At 39.1% G+C, this 24,837-nt stretch overlaps 1 protein-coding gene across 6 annotated transcripts in view; it reads right to left on the bottom strand.

Annotated features, from left to right (window-relative positions):
* The window catches only part of FCHSD2 (FCH and double SH3 domains 2), a 237,187-nt gene that overhangs the window by 4,878 nt on the left and 207,472 nt on the right, over window positions 1–24,837 (bottom strand). For 5 of the 6 annotated variants that reach the window (XM_048839692.2, XM_048839709.2, XM_075126064.1 and 2 more), the window contains 6 exons: window positions 10,836–10,997; window positions 4,971–5,105; window positions 4,193–4,276; window positions 3,879–4,056; window positions 3,349–3,569; window positions 118–241 (listed from right to left, as the gene is read on the bottom strand). In XM_048839692.2, coding sequence (XP_048695649.1) covers window positions 118–241; window positions 3,349–3,569; window positions 3,879–4,056; window positions 4,193–4,276; window positions 4,971–5,105; window positions 10,836–10,997 — 904 coding nt within the window. The remainder of the gene's footprint in view (window positions 1–117; window positions 242–3,348; window positions 3,570–3,878; window positions 4,057–4,192; window positions 4,277–4,970; window positions 5,106–10,835; window positions 10,998–24,837) is intronic. The other variant, XM_075126068.1, reaches the window with a different exon arrangement.

Here is a 24,837-nt window from a genome sequence, read left to right as displayed (position 1 = left end):
TGTGTTACTGAACGAGCTGAATATTGTGAAAAGAAAATGTTTCCACTGCAATCTGAAATGTTAATTAAAACAAACATTTGGATATAACGTTTCTTGTACTAGCAAAAAATCTCTTACCGTTAGTTGATGGTGACCTAGGGAAGTACTGTGAGCCTCTCTTATCAGGACTATGGTAGGGACTAATCGGTGGCTGGTCATACAGCGGCAAGAGTGGAAGGGAATTGTGAGGCTTTGGGGATATCTGTGTTACAGAGGAAAAGAGATGCTGCAGAGATTCATTCTTCAGCAAGTTCAATGAATACACAGGTATATACTCACTAACTGATACAACTTCTCACTAGATGAAAGCAATTGGGATACCAGTGTATCTGTCAGATAAAAGTGCTTATCAGCTGTATTTGGGGAGAAGAGAGAGGATATAATACAGTGATAAAAAAAAAAATCACAGGTGGCCATTCCGAGCAGATTTTTCCTCATTTCCCCAGCAGTTGTAATCTAGACAGGTTTTGTTTGAAGGTTGTTTTAAAAACATATCATCCTACTGAGCACATCTTGCCAAATACACCTCCACAAAAAATGTTCATGATCATGAATTTTATGATTGCTTGACAGCATGTAAGTCATTTAAATGCAGAGAGGAACAAAAAGTAGGAATAATGAAACTCACGCACTTTACTGCAATAAGGCATCAGTAAGAAGTAGAAGTTAGTTTTCTATAGCATTGTAATGGCATCCGATGCTTTACAACAGGTAGAATCATAGAATCATAGAATATAAGGGTTGGAAGGGACCCCAGAAGGTCATCTAGTCCAACCCCCTGCTCAAAGCAGGACCAATTCCCAGTTAAATCATCCCAGCCAGGGCTTTGTCAAGCCTGACCTTAAAAACCTCTAAGGAAGGAGATTCTACCACCTCCCTAGGTAACGCATTCCAGTGTTTCACCACCCTCATAGTGAAAAAGTTTTTCCTAATATCCAATCTAAACCTCCCCCACTGCAGCTTGAGACCATTACTCCTCGTTCTGTCATCTGATACCATTGAGAACAGTCTAGAGCCATCCTCTTTAGCTATGCTAAACCCTACCACACACTGCTTATAATTTGAAAGAACAGTGGGCACATTGCAGTGAACAAACATTATTGCTGATAAGCTTCTCGCAACAGGTGAGGAGGAGGAGGAGGAGGAGGGAGCTTTTTAATATTGGGAGACTGTTCCAAGCACAGGGGGTGGTATGGAGGAAAGCAGGATTTCATTACCCATTTGTCTAGAACATATTACCGTTGTCTTTTTAATGACTATCACAAGCTAGGAAAAAAATTGCTTGTATAAAACCTGCAACTCCTACCAAATTGCAACACAGCCTGCATTTTGACATGTTTATGTCTGATTCTGCCAAGCTCTTGCATGGCTCCATCTGGAGAAATAAGTCGTAGCTGACTCTAAGAGCATCCCTGTGCCAGAAGGCAAGGGGCTCCCAGGTATCTACCAGTGAATTTAGGCTGGGTTGACCAACTCAGTATACCCCTACTCACTTATCCTTATAATCTGTATCTAAAAGATGTCATGTAATGTGTCACTGATCATCAATATTCTTGCATTATAGATGTATGGACAACCAAAAAAGGATTATACAGATATGTTGCAACTATGACTAAACTGTGTTTAAACCAGGAATGCCAAGGGGAGTTGATAAAATTTTTTTCCAGACAAAGGACTATGGTTCTGTCCACTTGAATGTGTCTCCCATGTACATTGAGCAAGGTGTGACCAAAGACAAAGAAAAGCACATTTGTATGCCAGGCAAACAAAACCATCACAAGAGCAAGTGGGGAAAAAGTGATCACCTAATCTCAGCAGGGGAGGGAGACTGCACTCCCAGGAACCCTTCCTACCTCTTGAAGCAGGGTCAATGAACTTTTAGAGCAATATTTTTCAAAGGTTTACTGGACTATAAAGAGGGGGCAGAGAACCCCTAAATTATCCTTCATCTGAGCAGACAAGGAAAACCACAGCCTTGGACCCTGTGGTGCTCCTGAGTGAGAGCTAGTCAGCCATTGCTGGAAAAAGAAGATTAGTGAGGAAACTACTTTGAACAAAGACTGTAAAGCTTGTTAAGATAGATCCTAGCCATTAAAAAGCGTATTTTTACTTTTGTTTGTTTATAACCCTTTCGCCTTTTATCCCTTGTACTTGAACTCACTTAAAACAGCTTTTTGTTTTACTTTTTATCTAAACAAACCCAGTGTGTTTTGATTGAACTGAAGTGATTGTTAACTCTGGTCAAGATAACAAACTGCTGTTTCTGTCTCATTAAGTTGGCAGCTCCTTTAAAATGTTCTGTGAATGTACACTCGTATGGGCTGTGCATTGCAGAGAGACATCTCTGAGGAACTCAGGGGCTGGAGTTCACTGGCTGTTACCTGCTAGGCAAGGTTTGGGCTGGGAGAGCCCTGAGGAGTTTGCTGGCAAGGCAGACAAGCTGGTGTGTCGGGAGTTGTTGTCTCACTGCATAGCTGCAGCAAAGCTCCCACCTGCTGAGGCTGAGAGAGATAGCATGTGTCTCACAGCTCAGGGTATCCCCAGCAGCTTGTCACAACTTATTTCTCCTGTCAATTTATATGGTCACTTCTCAAAGAGAACCAATAAAAAGCACTAGATAAATTACCCTCTGGTGAAGGCACTGAATTCTGATTTCTAGCAACACTGTTTCTGTAAATAAGAGTTGATTCTTTATTATGATATAAATTGGTTAAATACAACATCAATTAGTGTCTATTTTTAGATCATAATATTGCACTAAGCTGAGGATGTACTTGTTAAAATCCTACAGCTGAATGTTTTGCCCTCTAAAACTTTGTGAAAGTATTGTACCGCTTTAGTTACGAAAGCATTAAAATATGATTGTCTGAGCTGATAAGATTGTTTTTGCCAGGGTCTGTTTGATCTCTCGAACTACTCCACAAATTAATTACAGGAAGGAGATTGAGAATTTCCTCCTTGGTTCATTTCCCTTCTCCTCTAACCATCCCTTTATTCTGTGCACAGATCTCTTATGGTTGCCACAATACAGCATTTGATGAATATTATATTGGGTCACACAATAAAGGAAAGCAGTTAATTTTTTTTTTAAGGGAATGGGGAGGAGGGTCCCTGCAGCCCTCTCCCCTTTCCCTTGCTTTGAATCCCACGTCCTTATAGTAGCCACCATCCTCCAACAAGAAAGACACTGGAGCTTGTCAAAGCTCTTCACTAATGGAGAGAAGAGGATACTATACAGAAATGCTTGGGTCCCCTGTGTGGTAATGCAGAACACTAGCAAACCAAGGCCATGCTTCATTTTTCACATACCTGAATATCTCCAGTCCACTGCGTCTCTCCATTTTCTGAGGCTGTAAGTTCTTCCACTAACACAGAGGGGAAAACCCCAACACGACCATTGAATTCCCCCTCCCAGAAGCCATCATCATCCTGGTTCTCCTTGTTCAAGATACGGATGATTGCTCCTTCTGGGAAGGACAGCTCGTCATCCGTCTGGCTCTCATAATCATAAAGTGCTTTTACAAAACAGACTAGATTGGGAGACGAAAGGGATTGTAATCAGAATGAGCTACATTTTTTAAAAATGCACAGTATACATCTTTGCTAAACTGAAAAGGACTTTAGTTTTACTTTAGTGTGACTAATGTTGACAATCAGAGCCTTCAGAGACATAGCTAGACACATCTGGTAGATTCTAGACATGGACACGGGTACTATGCGAATGGTTGCCCTTGGGTAAGGAGATACCTGCCCCAATCCACGGGCATACCATTCATATAGAGCAAAAGAACATTATCAAGAATAAAACTGACAGGCATGTTTTATTTATTAGTATTTACCGCTGGAGTCTCCATTTAGGCTTCCTGAGACTAGCTCAGCTTCAGCTGAATTATTTGAGGTGTGTGACCGACTATCCAACGCCGCAAGTGATTGCAGCATACTCAACAGACTGTTGGATGTTGGGAACTGCAGATACTTCTCTGGCACATAACCCACTTGGCCTGCTTTATTTCGTGCCTGTAAGTAAATCGGATGAAAATGTATTAAGTTTTTGCATGCTGCTGTAAAAGACCATAATGAGAAACAAAAACAGATCTTCCAGTCCCCTTTCAAAATGCTATAAAGGAAGGAAAATGAGCAAGGAAAATTATACCTTTACCCAGTCTTCCATGTCTCCATCTTCAATCACTTCCAATACCTCATGTTCCTCAATGGTCAGTTCATCTGGCTGAGAAGCCTGGAATGTACAAAAGTCATATACAAATGAAGAATGTTACTTGCCAGGTATGTGCCCATCACAGAAATCAGAAATTTAAAGGGAAACTGTCATCCTCAGTATTTTTTTACACTAATTTAAAAAAAAAAAATATAAAGTATGTCCTGGATTTTTCTTTTTTTTTAAAGCCTTTGAAAACATGTTAATAAGGGTTTTTCTATTCTCTTACTGATATTTATAAGTGAGTTTTTCAGTCAAGGAGAGCAAGTCTGTCCAAGACCAGTACACCTACTGTGCTCATGCCTATTTAATTCTGTAAAATTTATTACTAAAACGTTTAGTGATTCATTGGTACAAAAGACACTATGTGAAAGACTGCATACATGTGTCTAACATTAAGCATGTGAGTAGGCCCAATGAAGTTAATGGGACTACCTACACACTTAAAGTTAGATGAATCTAAGTACCTTGCTGAACTGGAGCCTAGATGTGGTTAACAACTTTATTAAGCTTGCTAAAAGTTTATTAACTTTTACAGTAATACATTTATAGTATTGCTATGACTTTACTCATTTAATGTGTATTATTACTGGGCTAACTCTTGAGGTCCTTCCTCGGGCAAACTCCCACAGACATCATTATTATAAAGTTTATTATATGTTTCTGTGATAACTCACCTACTGACAAGATACTGAGATTTTAAAAAAATACAAACCTTATATGAATAAACAACTTTGCAGGTCAGTGGATAATTTCGTAGAGTTCCAGAAGGACTGGAACTACTATCATCAAAAACATCCATGCTGTCTTCAAATTCTTCCCCTTCCTCCCTTTCTGCATCAGCATTAAGCTATTAAGAGAAATTAATTTGTAACTGTATTGGATTATAAAAAAGATGAAAAAACAATAGTAAAATGAATGGTTTAGGTTCTATAGTAATTCCAACTACTTGAAATTCTAGATTCCAAATCTGCTGGTGACTGAGTAGTGCTACAATTTAAGTTTCTATCTTGGAAAAACACCAAAGGAGAAATGCCACCACTAGAAATCAATATACTTGTTCTCCAAATAACTTCAGGAAAGTAGTAATCTGTTTGAGCAAATATCCGGAAGCAAAGAATGCAAGTTATCAAATAACATTTATGTCGGACTCAACAGCATCTCTTAATTGAAGAGCAGTCACCTGTGTTTTAAACATACACTAAACCTTCACTGTAAGAACACTGGTGGAATGTAGGGCTCAAGCGTTTAGAAAAGAGTACTGATAAGTGGAGGTGTTGAAGTAGTGACAAGTCCAAAGTACAGTAGCCATTCTTCAGATTACCATATAAAGTTTAATGGTGAAAGAACAATGTACTGAAGAACCACATTGTTAAAAGAACGATGAGCCTATGACCTTAAGGTACAAAATGAAGCTGCACTAAGAATGAAGTGCTAAAACTTAAAAAACAAAACCAGACAAAAACACCAGCTTTCCTTCAAGTGTATTGCTGACAAAGTAATCTCTTCAGTTTTTCAGTACAGTTTATATGAAAAAAGGTCGATGGGGAAGAAGAATTAAAATAAAAAGTATTTATAAAAAGCTAAATAAAGGCAGAAGGGGATAGGCTGGAAAAAATACAAGTTTCTGAAAACATAGTTTGAGCAGTGATGACACGCACTGTACTTTGGTTTTGTGCCTGGACTAAACACTGGATAAACATTCTACCTCATGAAAAAAAAACACCATCTTTCAAAACCAAAGGCAACACTGCTAGATTTTACAATTCTTAACTTTTTATTTATTCTTTTTAATTTGTTTAATTTAGTGAATTTTGTGCTCCCTCATGAAAGCAAGAAGGCAGGCCACACAGCAAAGAGCCAGGTGTAGGGCAGACAGCTACTGTGCAGACTTCCCAAATCAGTTCTGCCAAAACACTTCAGGCCACACCTGCAACATCCTTGCTATTCTAATCTTGGTCATGGCCTGAGCAGAATGACATAGGATGTGGTGATTTTGTGATACAGACTGATGTTTATGGCTTTGCCTGAGAGCAACCAACTCATTTTACCTCAGCCATATTTGAAGCAAGGTAGTGCACTAACTAAATCCACTGTATTAATTATTTTGACCGGATTATAGCTTCATAATTCATATGAATTTAGACTGGTCCTTTCCACTGAAGTCCAGTTTGCATCCATTCTGACTGAATGTTAACAGAGACTGCTGTGACAAAAAGTATTTAATATTCTATCTAGTTAATACATTGGCTTTTTTAATTTGACATTTTGTAGATTAAGGTAAATTCAAGCTCTTCACAGTTCCTACAAATGTCACTTGTTAAGCCTGGTCTCCCTCAAAGCAGCCACTGCTGAACCTGCAACTGAGAGTCATATGAAACATCATGGAAAGTAGCATATCATGTTTCGAAATACTTGTTCATAAAACATCTGGTCCTGGTTTTCGAATATAAAGAAGAAAAATACATTTTAATGTTGACAGTGTGACTATTCAAAAATCCCCTGAATAGAATCTATTTGAAAAGTAGAGATCTAGAACACAAATAGGAGGAACAACATTCAAGATACAGAATCCCTAATGATTTGATTTATATAGCTTTTTGTTCTTTACAAAATCTGCTAATGAATGACAATGTAAACACAGTAAATATGTCAGCAGCAGGAACACCAAAGGCACACAAACTGAACCCAACACAAGAATAAAATCAGATAAAAAAAAGTAACAGGGCATCATTTACATGACAGTATGTTAGATAATTTAATTATCTTGTCTCAACTATATACACACATATATTTGGGCAGATTTAGTGCTGGTGACTTAATTACTATCTAGAAGTCTTTTATTTATCCTCAGAACAGACAGAGCTCCATCAGCAGCAGAAAAAGCTTTCACATCAATGCACCTCTATTCTGACTTGGATGAACAACTTCTAGGAGTGAGAGGAGTTGAGATTTCATATCCACTCACTCCTTTGACAACTCTGCTGAAACTGCAAAGGTGTCCATCAGTGGCAACTGTGATGTGGGCACCTCTGGCTTGAGACCATGACTCATTTCACACAGGCTGCTGAAAAACTATCAGATGATAACATGGGCTGAATTTGAACCTAAAAGGTGAAAGATACTATCCCATTACAATCATCCAAGCAATCACAGTTCCATGTTTACAGCTAACCGGACACCTGGAAAGTACACTCATGCTTGCTTGTTTGTTGGTTTTTATTTTCTGGTTTTGTTTTTTTTTAAACTGCACACTAGTTTTGATTATTATCCATCTCAGCGGAGTTGAGAGTCATGAGTGACTACCAAAACCGGGCATCATTCTCTTCCTCTTTCATAGGATAAATAGACTATATCACCCCAATTACACTAATACAGAACAGCAGTATCAAACCCATTTTCCAGGTGGCATTAAATCACTAAATTATGACAAAAGATTTAGCTGGCACCTAAGTAGAATAAATTTAGTATTCTATTTAGTATTTAGTATTCTGCCCCCAAACTGTGCATTTCTACATTACACAATACAGACAGCTGGCTATGTGAGGTGACATTGATTCCTTAGGCTTTTTACACTATTGTATCTTTTTAGCAGGTTAAATAAATATTGAGATATCAAGCTATTTCAGCTATGCTATTTTCTTATTTATAACTTATTAAGAGACAATTCATTGAGAGTTCGGGTGAACAAATGATCTCATCACAAGACCAGACACAAAGAACACAAATTTTGCTCAGCTATGCATGACAAAGCACAGGTGGAAGGTTGAATCCTTAACATTAAAAACTGCCTGCTTCTAGGGAGTGAAGTGAAAGTGCATCTCATATGAAAAGCAGAGCAGTAAACTTTTATAATTGTAAACAAAGTAATGTCTGTAACAGCTTTAAGAAATACCATCTATGGGCTGTCCTCATCTGGCCTGCCAAGGTCAATACAATCCTTTATACACAAGGGTGCGTGTATGTGTAAAGGGGGAAAATGGAAATTACATTTTATCCTCCCACGCTGTAGCATCTGCCAGCTTGCAAGGGGCTGGCACTAGCTTTAGATGTGGAGCCAACTGTTTGTGTGTCTGATTGGATAGAGGAAGGGTACTGGGAAGAATCCAGTTTCTGTAACAGGAAGTTGAAGGAGGTGGGGTAGAAGGAGAAGAAAGGGAAAAAAATACAGTTAAACATAGCAATGTAGCTATTCTCATCTATTATAGCTTGAAAGGGCCTAAACCAAAACCCGGATGAGAACACTCCTGTGCCTTGGCAAGTCTAAAACCTGGCACTGAATTTTGTGAGACTCGAGTCTCTAATTGTAACATCATCCCTGGGAATCTCTGCCCCAGAGACAGAGTTGTGAGAACAAGGATTGTAAATAGCCTGTAGTATAAATAACTGTGAATAAAGTTTGGAGTATAAGTCCAATATTTTCTGGAAGACAAAGCACAATGCACAGAGAGTGAATTCAGAAGGCTTCCACTGGATTTCTGCTTCTTGTGCAGAAACTAGGTGGATACAGACACAACGTTCTGAATTTCCAACAAGAGACTCATCTGTGAGGGTTTGCTACCAGAATACTTGACCATTGACAAGAAAACGGTAAAGATACAACAGAGCCAGGAAAAGGTGGTAAGGAGATGGGTGTGTGTAAATGCTGCATCCTGGCGGAGCAGGCCCTGTTTCTTGTGGGCTGCCAGGGAAGGAAAGCCTGTCCTCAAAGGCATGAGGCCATACACTACAAATCCACCCTCCCACCACAAAAAGATTTTGTTTATACTCCAAGTAGTTGTCAAAAACATTAAGTGTGAATTTAACCATAAATAGCAAAGGCATTTGCCCACTGCAATTAACACGCGCCCCCTCCCCCATTGAGACCAAGTTTGTAAAAGCCTTTGAACTTTATGTGCTTTGCCATATGCTAAGGGGATATATAAAATCTGACATTCTGTTTGAGGCAAACTAACTAAACTTACAGGAATTTTGTTTTTGCCTGCTTCCAATGAAGAGCAACAGACTGGCTAGTTTTACTGCCAATGGTGACATCTCAGCATTGCATGCCATGTAAGAAAAATAAGATTAAAAGCTCTTTTTTAGTTCTGTTTTTTTAAATAGGATTTCTTGGTTTAGGCAATTTTTATCAGTGTTTATTTTGAAGCATATTATTCTTTGGGCAGGGTGAGAGGGAAAAGAAAATTATTAACTTTTCCTGCGTCTTGAATTAGATCAAAAAATTAATCTCTTCCAAAGTTGAACATCCAAGTAAGTGTTTTATGGCCTACTTTGCCTACTCTGTAAACAACTGTGGACAATAAAAAAATGGAAAGTTTGATGTATATTATAGCTAAGGCTAAGATTTTGTCATGATTATTTTTAGTAAAAGTCATGGACAGGACACGGGCAATAAACAAAAATTCACGGAAGCCATGACCTGTCTGTGAGTTTTGCTGCTACAGCTTCATGGTTTCCCCCAACACCATGGTGGCTGGGAGCTGTGGGATTCCCCCTCTGCCCACGGCGGCTAGGAGCTGCAGGGTGACCGTATTTCCCAAAGAGAAAATGGGACACCCCCAGCCATTCGCCTGAGGTGTCCCCCTTACCCTTGGGCGAGGCTGTCGCCCGTCGCTGGAACCCTCAGGAGGGCCCCCTCAAGACTCTGTCACCTGTAGCTGGAACCCTGCCAGGGCCCCACTGGCTGTCAGCTCCAGAGTCCTGCAGCCCCTGGGGCTGAAGCAGAGAATGTCAAGCAGATGGACATCATACCAAAAGGACTGTTACCAGCAGGAGAGTGGGGTGGGAGGAGGTATTGTTTCATGGTCTCTGTGTATATAATGTCTTCTGCAGTTTCCACAGTATGCATCCGATGAAGTGAGCTGTAGCTCACGAAAGCTCATGCTCAAATAAATTGGTTAGTCTCTAAGGTGCCACAAGTCCTCCTTTTCTTTTTGCGAATACAGACTAACACGGCTGTTACTCTGAAAGGAGGTCTCTGGAAGTCATGGATTCTGTGACTTCCATGACCTCCATGACATAAATGTAGCCTTAATTATAGCCTATACAAACCTATTCTTGTATTTTTGGATTGTCCTGATTTAATTGCTTTGTAGCTAAACTATTGACATATGGTAAAATATTCACAAGCATCTAATGACTTTGGAGCCCAACTCCCGCTTTCAAAAGGGACTTAAAGGCACTTAGGAGTTCAAGTCTTAGTGAAAGTCGGTGGAATTTAAGAGATTAAGTGCCTCAGTCATGTTTGAAAATAGGATTTTGGCTCTTAAATCATTTAGGTGTTTTCTAAATTTTATCAATGCTCCCTTTCATTCAATTATCCCAAAGAGTATCATACACCATTGATTAAACTTGAACACCCATGTGAGATGGGTATAAAACATCCAATAGGGAAATCAAGGTACATAAAAGTTATATTGAAGTTTTCTAGCGTTAGCTGTCAAACAGCTACACTTCCTCAAATTTCTCTCTTCCTGTTTTATCCCGCATTAATTGTGATCTATGTACCAGTGTCCAGGATGCACATTAGCTAAGGTTCAAAGGGAAACAAGAGATCAAGGTTACAAAATGGAGACAGTACCAGGTGTGAAGAGCCATTATTGTTCACCGCAGGAAGGCTTGCCCAGCGTTCATTTTCCAGTTCTTCCATCACTTGATTCATTGCACTCTTCAACCATGTATCAACAGACACCCCTATCTGCTTTAGCAGATCAAGACGAGCCTCTGCTTTGAGTTTAATTATCTGAAAAGACAAACACGGAAAATATTATCCAAATTGTTTCACGTCTAGATTTAATTTCTTCTCATAATTAAAATACACCCTTTTCTAGTCTACCAATTAGACTATACAGGAAGCTTAGAAATCAGTTCCACTTTAGAAACAAGTCCAGTTATTAATTTTTTTGCCCGCAGAGATGCAAAATACCAGCTTATCCAGATTCCACAAAATGGGATTTTCAACATCACGTCGATTCACTTATACAAACTTGCTCTTCGTATATTTTATGGGAAGTTTGTCATCTAAAAAAATATCAAATTTTCAAACCAAATTTTTACATGTAAGATGTAGAATTACTGGAACTGAAAAATAGGAGAAAAAATATTTCTCTACTTTTTCTGTAAGTTTACTTTATGCATTTAGCAATACTAAATGAATACTAGACAATACTAAATACAGTTCCCCCTCCTTTGTGCAGACTTTTTGCACTGGAACAGGGGAGAGAAAATGTTTATAAAAATAGGAAAATGTGATTGTAAAAACTGATGGACGAACTCAAACAATGGCAGTACCTGAAACTACTCCCTTTTTTTAACTGACAATGTCAAGTTGACCGCATCCCTTTCATAGTAACAAATTAAAAAGACAAAAAACAACCCCCCTATGGCCCTCCCCCTGCAGTTCACTCGTATCTAAAACTGGAAGAGTCTGTGGTTTCACCAGTACACCAGGAGAAATAGATAGCTCTCTGAATGAGTGCAGTTATCATGGGATATGGGGTTTTAAGGAGTTATTACAGCAAAAGCATATACTACTACTTAGCATTTAATGCTGTGGCTCCAAGTGCTTTAGAATTATTACTACTTGTTTACAGAGGTCTAGCGGTTCCACCTGAGATCAGGGCCCCATTGTAAAAAGGTAGGAAGGGAAACTGAGGCACAGAGATGAAGCGACTTGCCAACAGTCACACAGGTCACCTGACTTCCAGGCCAGTATTGTAGCTACCAGACTACCCTGTTTGCATTTCACAGTTGGGGAAGCTGTGAAACAAAGATTATGTGATTTACAAAAGGTTACAGAGTGGTTCAGTGACAGAGGTGGGAGTGGAAACCCATTTAACTATCTTGTAGTTTTTCCTGTATTTCCTTTCACAGCATTGTTAATTCTTAGCATGTTGCGCCTGAAAAAAGTGCTCTCTTTTCTCTCTTGCCTGGGTCTTCCACTGTGGTTCCAGACAATACATTTTGATAACACTGAATGAATCAGGAGGTAACCAGTCAGAAAGGAGAAAGTTTCTATTTCAAATACAATATGTTGGTAAATCACCAGTAATAATGGGAAGGGAAGTAGAGAACAAGAGTTGGCGAACCAAAGTGGTCTAATGATTTGTTTCAATCTTCAGTTTACTAAAAATTCTCTGGGTAACGATCCATTTTCTTCAGCTCAGTGTTCACTGTTTAGCCTAATTTGAAATGGGAATTGTACACTTTCATAAACAAACAGTCACCCTGTTTAACTGCTGATTCTCTAAAGTAATTCTGTGTACCCAGCTAAAATATTGTTGTGTCACCACTGACAGGAAAACTCCTAAATGACTCATTATGCAATGCTACTTCTATACGGTACAAACCAACTAGGCTGACCTATTGTTCCTTCTTCTTCCTTCCTTCTGTGGTGGAAGCACAGCTGAGTGTACCAAGAATCTGTATTACTCTGTGTTAGAACACTAGCTTACTCTACAAGATAGTAATAATTCTTGGATGTAAAATAATAGGCCTAGTAAGTATTAACAACGTTATGGGGATTTGAAATAATGTATCTTGATTTAGTGTGATGTTGGTCTGGATCCTCAATGATCCTACTTTTAATAAAGAGGATAAATCAGAAAACCTGCAGCATTACTAAGAGAAACTGTAGCTATAACATCTAGAAATCTGACTGAATGGAACTTTATGTTGCCTGGGTGTACATTCTTACCCTGATCAAAAAGAAGCAACAGTGGTAACTATAATTCTGTTTCAAATTACAGGACTATTTAAAAAAAATTCTTACTTTAAACATGAGTGCAGTCATCATGGGATATGGGGTTTTAAGGAGCTACTGGAGTAAAAGTATATACTCTACTACTTATCATTTAATGCTCTTTAAAGTAAAGGTAATTTTTTAACAGCACACAAATATAACAGGGGACCTGGAAGAAATTCTGAAGTTCAGCAGAATCTGCCAAGATGCTGTTAGATGCAGATACTGGAGGCTGGGGCAGGAGGAGTTCAGAACACATTTTCCATGGGAAAAGACCAAAGCCACTGAACCACGAAGAGTTTCTATTTCTCAGTTAAGCATGCTTAAAAAGTTAAAGATCGTTATCAGATAGCCATCAGTTGAATGATTAATGTATACTGTGGATATAGTTCTCATATGCAAACTTTACTACTGAGAAAACAGTAAATTAAAGATGTTAACATGCACCACATGCACCATGTTATTAAACTTCAAAGAATTCTGATTTGAATAGAAGAGGAAGGGAAAAGGAGCTCCCCTGACACACTCGAATTGAAGATGGAGCCGCATCTATTATTTTATGTTGTAAAATGGGGTCCTTCCAATTTACCACAGCATTAAGCATCTCTTAAAATGCCGACCAATCACTCACTGAAGCGCTTGTTTGTACTCTTGTTAATATTTAACAAGTTCTATAGCATAAACAACAGTAAAATGAGAGTAAATCTGGAATTCCCAGGACTGCCAGACAGATCTGGTGAATCTTGCAATTCTAAGGAACATGTCATACCTGTGCGTTTCTTTACGATTGCACCCAACGCTGCAAATCTGAGTATTCTAAAGTCTTGGGTGCAGACAGAAGAACTATTGATTTAACTAAAACAATAAATCCCCTTGTGGGGACGCTCTTATTTCAGTCAAAGATGTTTACATCCATGTATCTTAAATTGATTCCTTACCAAATTAGGCTAAATTGAGATAAGAGATTAACTGAAATCAGAGTGTTTGTACAAGAGGGCTGCACCAGCTTAACTAAACTGATGTAGAAACCAGTATACCTTTCTCATGTAAACAAGGTCTAAGACTAACACACTACAACACTTTCTACCCATACCTGACCCCAGTTCCCTACAGACACTGGGGGAAGGTGAGTTCTAGTCCATCAGAAGGGATTCTTTGGAATTCATCCATTCTTCTATTTGGAGCTGCCCATTCACTACCTGGTGCTACTCAAGCCAAACACATTTCTAATGACACCCCACAGTGTTGCCATTTTTCTTAGTTTGTGAGATGTGACAAACGCCTTCTTCAAGTCATTATGTTGCTGAGTTAAGATGGGTTCTCACATGCATATAATTTTGGAGCAACTTTACCATACCATAATGCATTGCAATGTTGTTGTACCAAATGCTACCACATTTTAATACGGTATTACAACATGAAGACTTTTCCCATGCCCTGAAAAATGACACAAGATATGTTTAGACCATAATTTTTGTTGCAGTTTTAATTTAACTTATTCTCAATTAACTTGAGGTAACTACACAGTTATAAACATTAATCTAGGTACCCCACAAACATTTATGGTTTATACTACGCCTCAGACTATGGTAAACCACAAATGCTTATGTCCTTATGACTGTCTAGGCCAGGGGTTCTCATAACAAATTTTTTGGTGGCCTCAGAGTGCGGCCACCAACTCTGGCTGGTGGCCGTGCTGACAATTTTTCCTAAAATATTTCATTAACTTTAGGAAAAACAAAGAAATATGCACATATACATGTCCAAATCATTGTAATTTATTTATGTAGGGTTTTTTCAGACTCGGTAATAAAAATAATTTACAGTTGTCTCTATTCTTTACTGGACATAAACAGAATAGAAACACAAATAAGGTGCTTCGCATGTTTTTGTCTTTTTTGTTGTTTCTTTTGCTTTTTCCATTATGCTTTTTTTCCCTAAGACTTGCTAGCTTTTTTTCCCTAAGACTTGTATCACTTTTCACAGTAGACTTACTCAGCCCCAGCAAGCCCTGGGACAAATTAAGCCCTGGATGTGGAGCTGGGCATGGAAGCAGCAGGGCTAGGGACAATGGGGGGCGGGTGGGGGTGGTAGGGACGGTAAGTCTGGGGCCAAAGCCTGAATCAGAATCTGCCACTGTGTGGACGGAGCCCGAAGCCCCATGGCCAAAGCCTGCCTCCCCTACCCGCAGGGAAAGTGGGGAATTCACCAGCTGCCTGCACCCCCAGTGTTTCTGTCTCCGGAGGGGGGCAGGGCCCAACTGCTGCTAGCAGTCCTGGGAGAGAGGCCACTGCTTTGCACCTCCTCCACCCTCTCCCTCCGCCCGCCCCCATCACAGCCCAGGAGGCTGTGGCTGCAAGAAAAGGTCCTGGTGGCCATATACGGCCATGGTGGCCGCATTTGAGAAACGCTGGTCTAGGCCAGTATTTACAAACTTATTAGCTAACACAAGTCACACTTTGAGTCCCATGACTGTCCCCAAAGTAGCCTGATCCTATAATAAATGCCAATTGGTAGTCAGCTAATGAGAGGAGTATACTAAGGTTCTTGCCCGGAATCAAAATCGACAAGTTCAATATCTTGTAGGGAACCCCGGGGTATATGGCAAGGGCACTCACATGCAGAGCAAAACACAACCTTAACCTCCTTTATTAATACAATTAATAGAGACAAGAAAGCTCCAAACCACATAAGCAAATACAAATAATAGAGTATTAGAGAAATCTTAAAGGCTATTCCTTGCATAGCATATGCTCACAGACTTACATACTCACACCCCTTTATTGGAGATCTGGTGGTAAAAAGTGAAGGGACAAAGGACCAGCCCATCTCTGGCATGCCAAATGGGTCTGATGGTCCAGATCCCCAATGTTTGAAGATAGGTGATAAATTATAGCATTAAAATATTGAAAGGCGGAGGACTAGCTCCTTCTTCATGTGGATTCTTACTTATATAGGGCCTGGAAATCACCACGAATATTCATACAAACACCCAGTCTCTACCATCCACATCCACCCTCACCCTCCATTCCTCACCCTCATAATATTGGGGTGCCTTTACCTAATAGGATAGCATATTAATCCCTGTTTACTCATTACCATATTGCAGAAGCAAATTTGTGATTAGACATCTGCCAACAATCCTAGCCGAAAATACCAAAGTTTAGTACAGGTTCAGTGTCCCTACAGTTGCCTAGTCTCATTTTATGCCAACTTTTCTCTTAAGCAAACTACTCCCAGTCCCCCAAAATCTAGGGTGAACATTAGGCCACTTTATCTATGCTAAAGGTCACAGACCTAAACTTTGCTTATGCTAATGTGCTTAAGCCAATGTTTTACAGGATGAAGAAAAAGCCTGTAAAATAAGGCTAAACTGGCCCTAAGGGCTATACCACAAAGGCTAAGTCTACACTAGAGTTTTTAATGCAAGTTAATTGGCAATCAATTAACTCAAGCTATCCTACAGATTTATGAATGTCTGAACACTCCACAAACTTTTGTTCCAGGACACAAACGTCTGTTGCTTTCCCTAGCGTAGACAAACCTAAAGAATACTTGCAGGATTAGGCCTGCTTTACACTTGAAACTTGTACTGGTATGACTATGTTGGTTACAAGTGTGATTTTTTTTTTTTAACCTATATAGTTATATTGGCCCAAGACCTAGTGTGGACGTGTTTATACCAGTATAAAGGTGACTTATCAGTTTAGCTTAGGCCTGTTCTACAACTAAAATTTAGGTTGAGATAGCTACAGTGCTGGGGGGGGGGGGGGTGGAGGGTGAAAAATCCACACCCCTAAGCACCATAGCTATGCCAATCTAATCCCCAGCGTAAATGTAGCTAGGTCAACAGAAGAAGTCACTCACCTTGGTTCCTTGAGATGTGTGTCCCCACGTGTGATGCAGTTATGCGGACATAAGCCCCCGTGTAGACACCGCTAGGTCAATGGAAGAATTTTTCCATTGACCGAGCTACTGCCTCTGAGGGAGGTGGCTTTACTACAGCGATGGAAGAACCTCTGTTGCGTTTCTAGTGTAGATATACCCAGTACTGATGGAGAACACTCCTCTGTCGCTGGAGGCTGTGTCTCATCTACGGGATTATGGCAAGATAACTACGTTGCCATAGCTAACCCGGTATAGTTGCCACAGTGTAGACATGGCCTTATTTCCCCCTTCTCATACAGGAACAGCTTTTTCAGTAAGTGCATTTGATTTGAAAACTGAGTAAGAAGAAATATATGAAAAGGTAAAGAGAAGTGTTTTACTTCTTGATATGCACACAGTACCACATCTACTAAACCGCTGTTACCTAAGGGGGAGATCAAGATCAACTGTTAAAATAGTGATATAGTAGTTCTCAAACTTCCGCTACCTGTAGGAAACCAGACAGTTCTAGTCATGGAGTAACCATTGATTCTGTACTTTAACATTTCCCTTATGAATCCTCTCCCCAGGAGATGGATGTGGTATACTTCCGCTCTGGGTGAGTGGCCCCAAATGGCACCCTCTATGACAGACACTCATGCTGCTCATGTATTGGGAGTATCTTTTGTTTACCAAGTAGTTATCCATATTTCCTATGACCCTGAACAACCTTTGGGAGGCACCTCAGCTTTAATACCCCAGCATGCTAAACATGAGCATCTGAAACCTGGACATTACCCATATTTCAAAGTTTTAATTAAGCCTCAGTACAGAACATGGGTGTTTTTACAAGGACTGTTTAATAGCTCAGAATTAGAATGTTTTTATGCCAGTTTCAAAAGTCGTAAACTGTTCAAGCTGGCTAACAAATAGTGGTCTGCACAATGCCCATTTGTACAACCTACGTCTTCCTGATGAGGAGTTATGAAAATATAATAAAGAAATAAAGTTAAAATTAAGAAAAATAAGACTGAAGATAAAATATTGTTTTATTTATATTTCATGTGCTTCCCATGTTTGTATTGCATGGAAGAAGAAATCCTGTTGTGTATTTACTACTCCTGCGTGAATTAAAGATGAGTATCTGGATCTATAATTTGCAAAAAATGAGGATAAATTCCTGCTTCAAAACTAAAGAAATGAAAAGCAGCAACAATAAGTTTCACAGCTTCCTGTGAATAACCAGCCAAAATAATATATTTCTGAACAGTAATGTAACAATGTGTAGGTAATAAATAATGCAAGAAAAGGGCCTGAAGGAAACCAAGTGTTCATTTGCATCCCCAAAACACCTTAGTGACAAGTCTCTTTAAATAGTTTCTTTTGAAAGAATAAAAAAAAAAAAAGCAACTACAGAATTCCAGAAAAGGTGACCTACTGTATGTGCTAAAAATCTGTTACAACTATAGTGTTTGATTAACTGTGAATAAGTTTCAGCCCTGTAAAATCACAAAAGCAAGAGAAAAATAAAGATTTTGCTTTTTGCACTTCATTTTTTGCTATGACAAAAGGAGGAAAGAACAAGATGGAAAAAAAATTTCTTCTCTGAATCGTACTATCCTCCCAGACGACATTTTGCCCCTCTTATGGGCCCTATTTTTCTCTTTTGAAAATACCTGAGTCCCGAGTGGGCTAGAGGGAGATAACTAGCAGCATCCTGTGGCGTGTCTACAATTCCAAGTCATTGCACCTTGAAGGAACGTTGTTATAAAATTGTAACACACACTGTTTAATTGAACTGAACTGCCATATTTTATTGCCGGATGCCCATTATTCATAAACAAAAGTTATTGTGTAAACAAAACAAAAAAAGACATCCTGTGAGTCAGAACCAGGGGCTCTCTTAAAAGGAGGACAAATGGAAAGCCTTCTCTTTTCCTTTCCCAGCTGCAAACTCTAATATGCAGACTTCCCTGACACTTACTAAAACTGTACCTCTTTGAACTCTGCTCCCACAGGAGAAGGGTCCTGCTTTTTTAATCCTGAGAATCTAGTCACACTATAAATATTTTTTATTTTTAAGCAAATATATTTATTATTTACTCCCAGACATAAAAAACCCATTAAGATGAAGTTAAGATTGAGAGTCTATATCAGTAACATAAGAGTAAAAAGCATTATGGGGTGTAATGTAATTATCTCAAAACCCAGCATATATACCCAGGACATTCAGAGTTCAGGTTACACTTAAAAGAAACTTAAAGACGTTAAGGTAAGGAATGCACAGTTAAGACACCCAAACAACTCTAACTCTGTCCTCTACTGATGTCATGAATCAAGTTTGTGGAACATACTTTGTATTTTTCATACAAAACAAAGAGGTTGAATCCCTGTTTTAAGAGCAAAATTGAACTCAACCATAAGTATGAAGTCACAGCCAGCATCTCCATAATACTGTAGTAGCAGGCCGTAATATTGTAGGTCAAGGCCACACAGTGCTAGCCCTATACAAACAAATAAGAAAAGACAAGTCTCTTCTTGTAAGGCTCTCCATTAAAGTAAACTTCTCTCCTGCCCCCGCCAACTCTGCCACAGATTTCTCCTTTTCATTTCTTACTCACTTAAATTTGGGGGAAGTGAAGGGCCTGCAATTGTGTGCTTTGCAGGGATCATGAAGGCCTGGTGTACAAGCCATATTATGAATTTTCCATACTGTCCCCGAAGTACTGTGTTTTCTGAAGTTATCTTTTGAAAAACTTTAATCTTCCTGTTCATTAGCATTTTATTGGAATATCCAAACAATATCTTAATATAATTACAAAATGCTAAATTTTATATAAACTATTTTCCTTTATTGGTGCAACCACTTGTTTTAGACAGTCATTTATAAAAATATACAGAGTTTGTTAGAGGTTCCAAAACCCTTCTGGTGCACTGCCAGCCTTAGTTACTTTTAAGTCTATGCAGCACAACCATTAGTTAAACTGATGTTTCTCTGGACATTCCTCAACAGAATGATTTCTCCAGTATGAAAAGCAACAGAGCTTTTCAAAAGGAAAGCTTTAAAAATTGAACAACTGAAAAATGAATGACTACATGGGTAAACTCGCTTCAGTTTCCAATGTAAATAAGAACTCTGATTAACATCTTGAAGCAACATTGGAACCACAATGAAAAACTGGATCTTTCCAAATGAAGAATGCTCTTTTTAAGTTTTATTTGTGACTATTTATAAAGTGAACAGTCCTATTGCAAACGGTATCATAACCAGTTGATTTAACCTATCGTCTTCCATGTCTTCTGTAACATTTTAATTGTGGTGTCAAGCAAGAAAAGGCTGTTTTTCTAAAATTATCAATTTAGAAAGAAATTGAATGTGGCAAACAGGTCACAAAAACTTCTGAATTATTGACATTATATTTACTTTTAACACTGAGGGTTCTCAGAATTATTTCCACATCTATAGCCAATCTGAGGCATTTGTACAGAAAACGGAGACAGTTAAAGGATACTACTTTAAGATTAAAAAACAAAATCAGATGAAGAAATGTGAATCAACTTAGCATTTCAAAAAAATGATGGCTTTGTAGAGAACACAAAACTAGAAATACCATTCCTTCAACAAAAAGAAAAGGAGTACTTGTGGCACCTTAGAGACTAACCAATTTATTTGAGCATAAGCATCGGATGCATCGATGAAGTGAGCTGTAGCTCATGAAAGCTTATGCTCAAATAAATTGGTTAGTCTCTAAGGTGCCACAAGTACTCCTTTTCTTTTTGCGAACACAGACTAACACGGCTGTTACTCTGAAACCATTCCTTCAACAGGAATTCACAGTAAGTTAGCCAGCAGCTCAAGAGGGTTTGGAGAAGATCCATATGCTAAAGGCACAAAAGGTCTTCAAACAATCTGTATTTTTAACACCACAAACTGAAAGTGAACACTGCCAAATTAAAACTATGTATCTGAGAAGCAAGGGTGCACTGAAAACCATGATCCATATTCCAAAGATGAAGGAAAGAACTACACTAAAGGATCCTCCAAAAGTCAAAAATTCTCATGTGCATTACAGGAAAGGAGAATTACACAAAAAGCTATTTTAATAGTTATCTTAGACTAGACTAATCCCAGATGCACTTACAAGAACACAGGAAATTCTGAGATATTCCCTGTAGTCTTGAGATCCTAGAACAGTGATGCTTAAGTTTTGCAGTACCGAGATCCATCCTGGCACATCAATTCACAAAGTATTTTAATCATGAATAAATGAACATTTTGTTTTTAAGGTGGATTTAAGAGTAGCTAGCACTCAAGCACATAGTAAGAAAGCAGACAAACAATTTAACAGTTTTCTCTCCATGCATCTTTAATCTTTTAAGTCTCATCTATCTTCTATCAACTTGAAAACATCCTGCCACGCCTGTAATAAAAAATTAATCTTCAGAAATAAATCAACTTTCAGCTGCAGAATGTCCACTGATGAACAACCTAACTGTATTCTCACTGAGCCACATAAATCCCTCAAGGTCTCCTCCCCTAGTTGGCAAACCTGTCTCTAAATTTGGGTATCAACAAGATATAGTGTCAAATATTTACCAAGGTTTGGAATCACTGTCTACATAGTCTATAAGCATCTTGTTTTTAGCACCTACTTGGAAAAAAAATCATCACTGAAGTTTATCACTGCAAGGTGTCATTGATTCTCAAACACAGTAAATGATTTTTTGCAATATTGTGACCAAGATGAGAGCTGATCAAGTACTGTAGATTTATTTATACCTCTTTATAATACCATGATGTAACTTTTGACCATATCATCCTTAAAATAAAATTCTTATTTGTCTAGTTGTACTTAAACTATTTCCCACTAAGCCAACTCAAAACTCATGAACTGCAGATGTCAAAGTAACTTTAGGCAATATGTTTACTTCACACTATTCTCCTAAGCGTGAGATTACTTAGCAAAACCATCGACAGAAGCAAGTGATATTTCACAAATTGAATTTTCTGTTGATTTCCTTATTCCACTTAATTCTTTTGGCAGAAGCAACGGGAATTAGATTTTCTCACAATTATTATGAGCTGAGAACACCACCACTTAAATCAGCAGTAAGGTGGAAAGATACAGCAGCAAAAACATGCAAACAATAACAGTCTGATCACTGAAATGTAGATATATGAATTGAGATACAGTAAAATCACAAGTGGCACATAATTAATAAATTTTATCCTGAGATAGTGTAACGCCGACAGACCCCAGTTGTTGGCGGGCGGGGTCGAACCTGTGGCCTCTGGAGCTAAGCATGAGCCTGTACAGCATGAGCTAAAAGCCGCATGAGCTAAAAGCCACATGGCGATTATTAGTTAAGGCTGTAGAGCAGTGGTTCTCAAACTTTTGTACGGGTGACCCCTTTCACATAGCAAGCCTCTGAGTGAGGCCCCCCTAATAAATTAAAAACACTTTTTAATATATTTAACACCATTATAAATGCTGGAAGCAAAGCGGGGTTTTGGGGTGGAGGCTGACAGCTTGTGACTCCCCATGTAATAACCTTGCAACCTCCTGAGGGGTCCCGACCTCCAGTTTGAGAACCCCAGTTGTAGAGCAAACTCATTAATCTCTGTCTAACGGTCTTGGTGCCACTAGATGGAATAGAGCACCACACCCAGGAGGTGTGTGGGTTTCAATAGCAGATGCACACCTAGTAAAACAGAATTGTTCCAGTCAGACCTTAATAAATATCCATGAACTAAAATAAGGGGAGGGGAATAGTAGTCCCCAATTTACAATTAAAGATGGATTTAAGTGGTGTTTGGCTCTACTAAACTCTTGAACTAATCAAATGAAGAAAACAGCACCATGATGAGCCTTAATCAAATCTAATCTGGTACAAACAGTCTCTTGACAGCTATAGATATTCTAATTATGAGGCAAAATGTAATTGAAAATAGGATTAATTGCTATGGAGTCGCTGTTCTCCTACCAGAGCAAAGGTGTCTCAGCCAGATGGGTATTCTCTCTTCCAGGTCAATAGAAATTTCTTTAGTCTTACAACCAGTTATATTATTTGGTGATACCTAACAAAAGGCAATCTAAGTGAGAGGCTCTACATCAGTAGTGGGCAACCTGCAGCCCTCAGACAGTTTGTTTACATTTGCACGGCTGCCCGCAGCTTCCAGTGGCCGCGGTTTGCTGTTCCCAGCCAATGGGAGCTGCAGGAAGTGGCACGGGTCGCAGGGACGTGCTGGCCACTGCTTCCTGCAGCTCCCATTGGCTGGGAATGGTGAACCGCTGCCACTGGGAGCTGTCGGTGGCCATGCAAATGTAAACAAACTGTCTGGCAGGCTGACAGTGCATTACCCTGATGGGCCACATGCAGCCCATGGGCAGCAGGTTGCTCACCACTGCTCTATATTCTGACTGAGACAGAGAGGAAAGTGAGAGAAAGGAGAAATAAATCAAGCAATCTAGCAGAAGAGTCCAGGAGACAGGATCTTATTAAAAAAGAAGAGGGAATCTAAGTGAACAGCTTCAGATTTTACCACCTCTTGCTTGTTTCTGCAGTACAGATCAGTAGATGTAGTAATGTCAAATGGAGAGGAAAAAATAAGGTAAAGGGATGCAGTCTAGGGAGAAAAGGAAAGCTATTTTAAGGACAACCAGATCCCCTTCAGATTACCTTCATAGCCTGAACTAAAAGCTATAAAAAGCCCAGAAAGTTTCCTCCATGTTGTCAAAGATGAGCACTTAATACACAAAAAGAAAAGGAGTACTTGTGGCACCTTAGAGACTAACCAATTTATTTGAACATGAGCTTTCATGAGCTACAGCTCACACTCAAATAAATTGGTTAGTCTCTAAGGTGCCACAAGTACTCCTTTTCTTTTTGCGAATACAGACTAACACGGCTGTTCCTCTGAAACTTAATATACAGTTGTTTCTGGCATATTTTCCTCCCTTTGTTGAATAAGTGCAAAGAGGCAATATAAACATCTTATTTTCCTAAGTGACAGTATAGGGCAACAGAATTTCAAAGGCACTTAAAAACAAACAAACAAACAAAAAAAATACTCCTTTTCAGCCATGTATCTCCATTCTCTTCTATTCAAACTAAAACACTTTTGCCTTATATGTGGTTTTCTTTGTCACAATCAAATGGGAAAGCTTTTACCATCACTTAAGTAAAGAGTGGTTTAGACTTTTCTTGCCTGTGAGAGAATTCCTTCAATAGATTTTTACACAGTTCCCCAGAATCTACACCTTAAGAGTCAAGGCTTGTTTACACAGCAAGCCAGGGCATGAATCTACAATGCACAAGCTTGCGGAGCAGTAACGTCCCACATAAATACAGGAGGTCAGAGTAAATGATTTAATGGTCCCTTCCGGCCTTAAACACTATGAAAATATGAAACATGGACCCTGCTACAGCACAGCGGAAGTCTCATAGCAAGGCTTAGCATACTATACTTTCAAGTAGAAGTATGCACAGCTGCACACTGGGACTTCTGCTGTGGTGTAGCAGCGTTCACACAGAACATTCCTGGGCAGCAATCACACTCTGACATGCAGTGCAGTAACTTGCCATGTAGCCAAGCCCTAAGTATCAACCATTGTGGATAGAACATCTTGTTCGGTGCGGATGCTCACATCAGGCATGTTCTGATTTTCAAATTGCTATTAGAACTTTGTTCATCTTTAAGCGGAACATAGTAACAAACAAAGGAAGTGTTTTACAGCAACTAAAAAGAGCTGCTGTATATTCGCTAACTAAATGAGAACAATTTGGGGGTGAGTTCTGATTTCCCTGACTTAATCCAGGAGTCTGCACCAGGGAAAAGGGATGAGTAAATAAATTGAACAAGTTTCTAAAAATATCCTGCACCAGTGCGGAAAAACTCCATTAAAGATTTTTTTTTTAAACCAGTGATAAACCCCAATCTAAATTTTTCGGTCCAGTCTCCACATCTTACTGT

Source organism: Caretta caretta, chromosome 1 (genome assembly GCF_965140235.1).
Source record: "Caretta caretta isolate rCarCar2 chromosome 1, rCarCar1.hap1, whole genome shotgun sequence".
Classification (NCBI taxonomy): Eukaryota; Metazoa; Chordata; order Testudines; family Cheloniidae; genus Caretta; species Caretta caretta.
The sequence above is the reverse complement of the archived record's forward strand: the minus strand, read 5'-3'. Positions and strand labels throughout refer to the sequence as shown.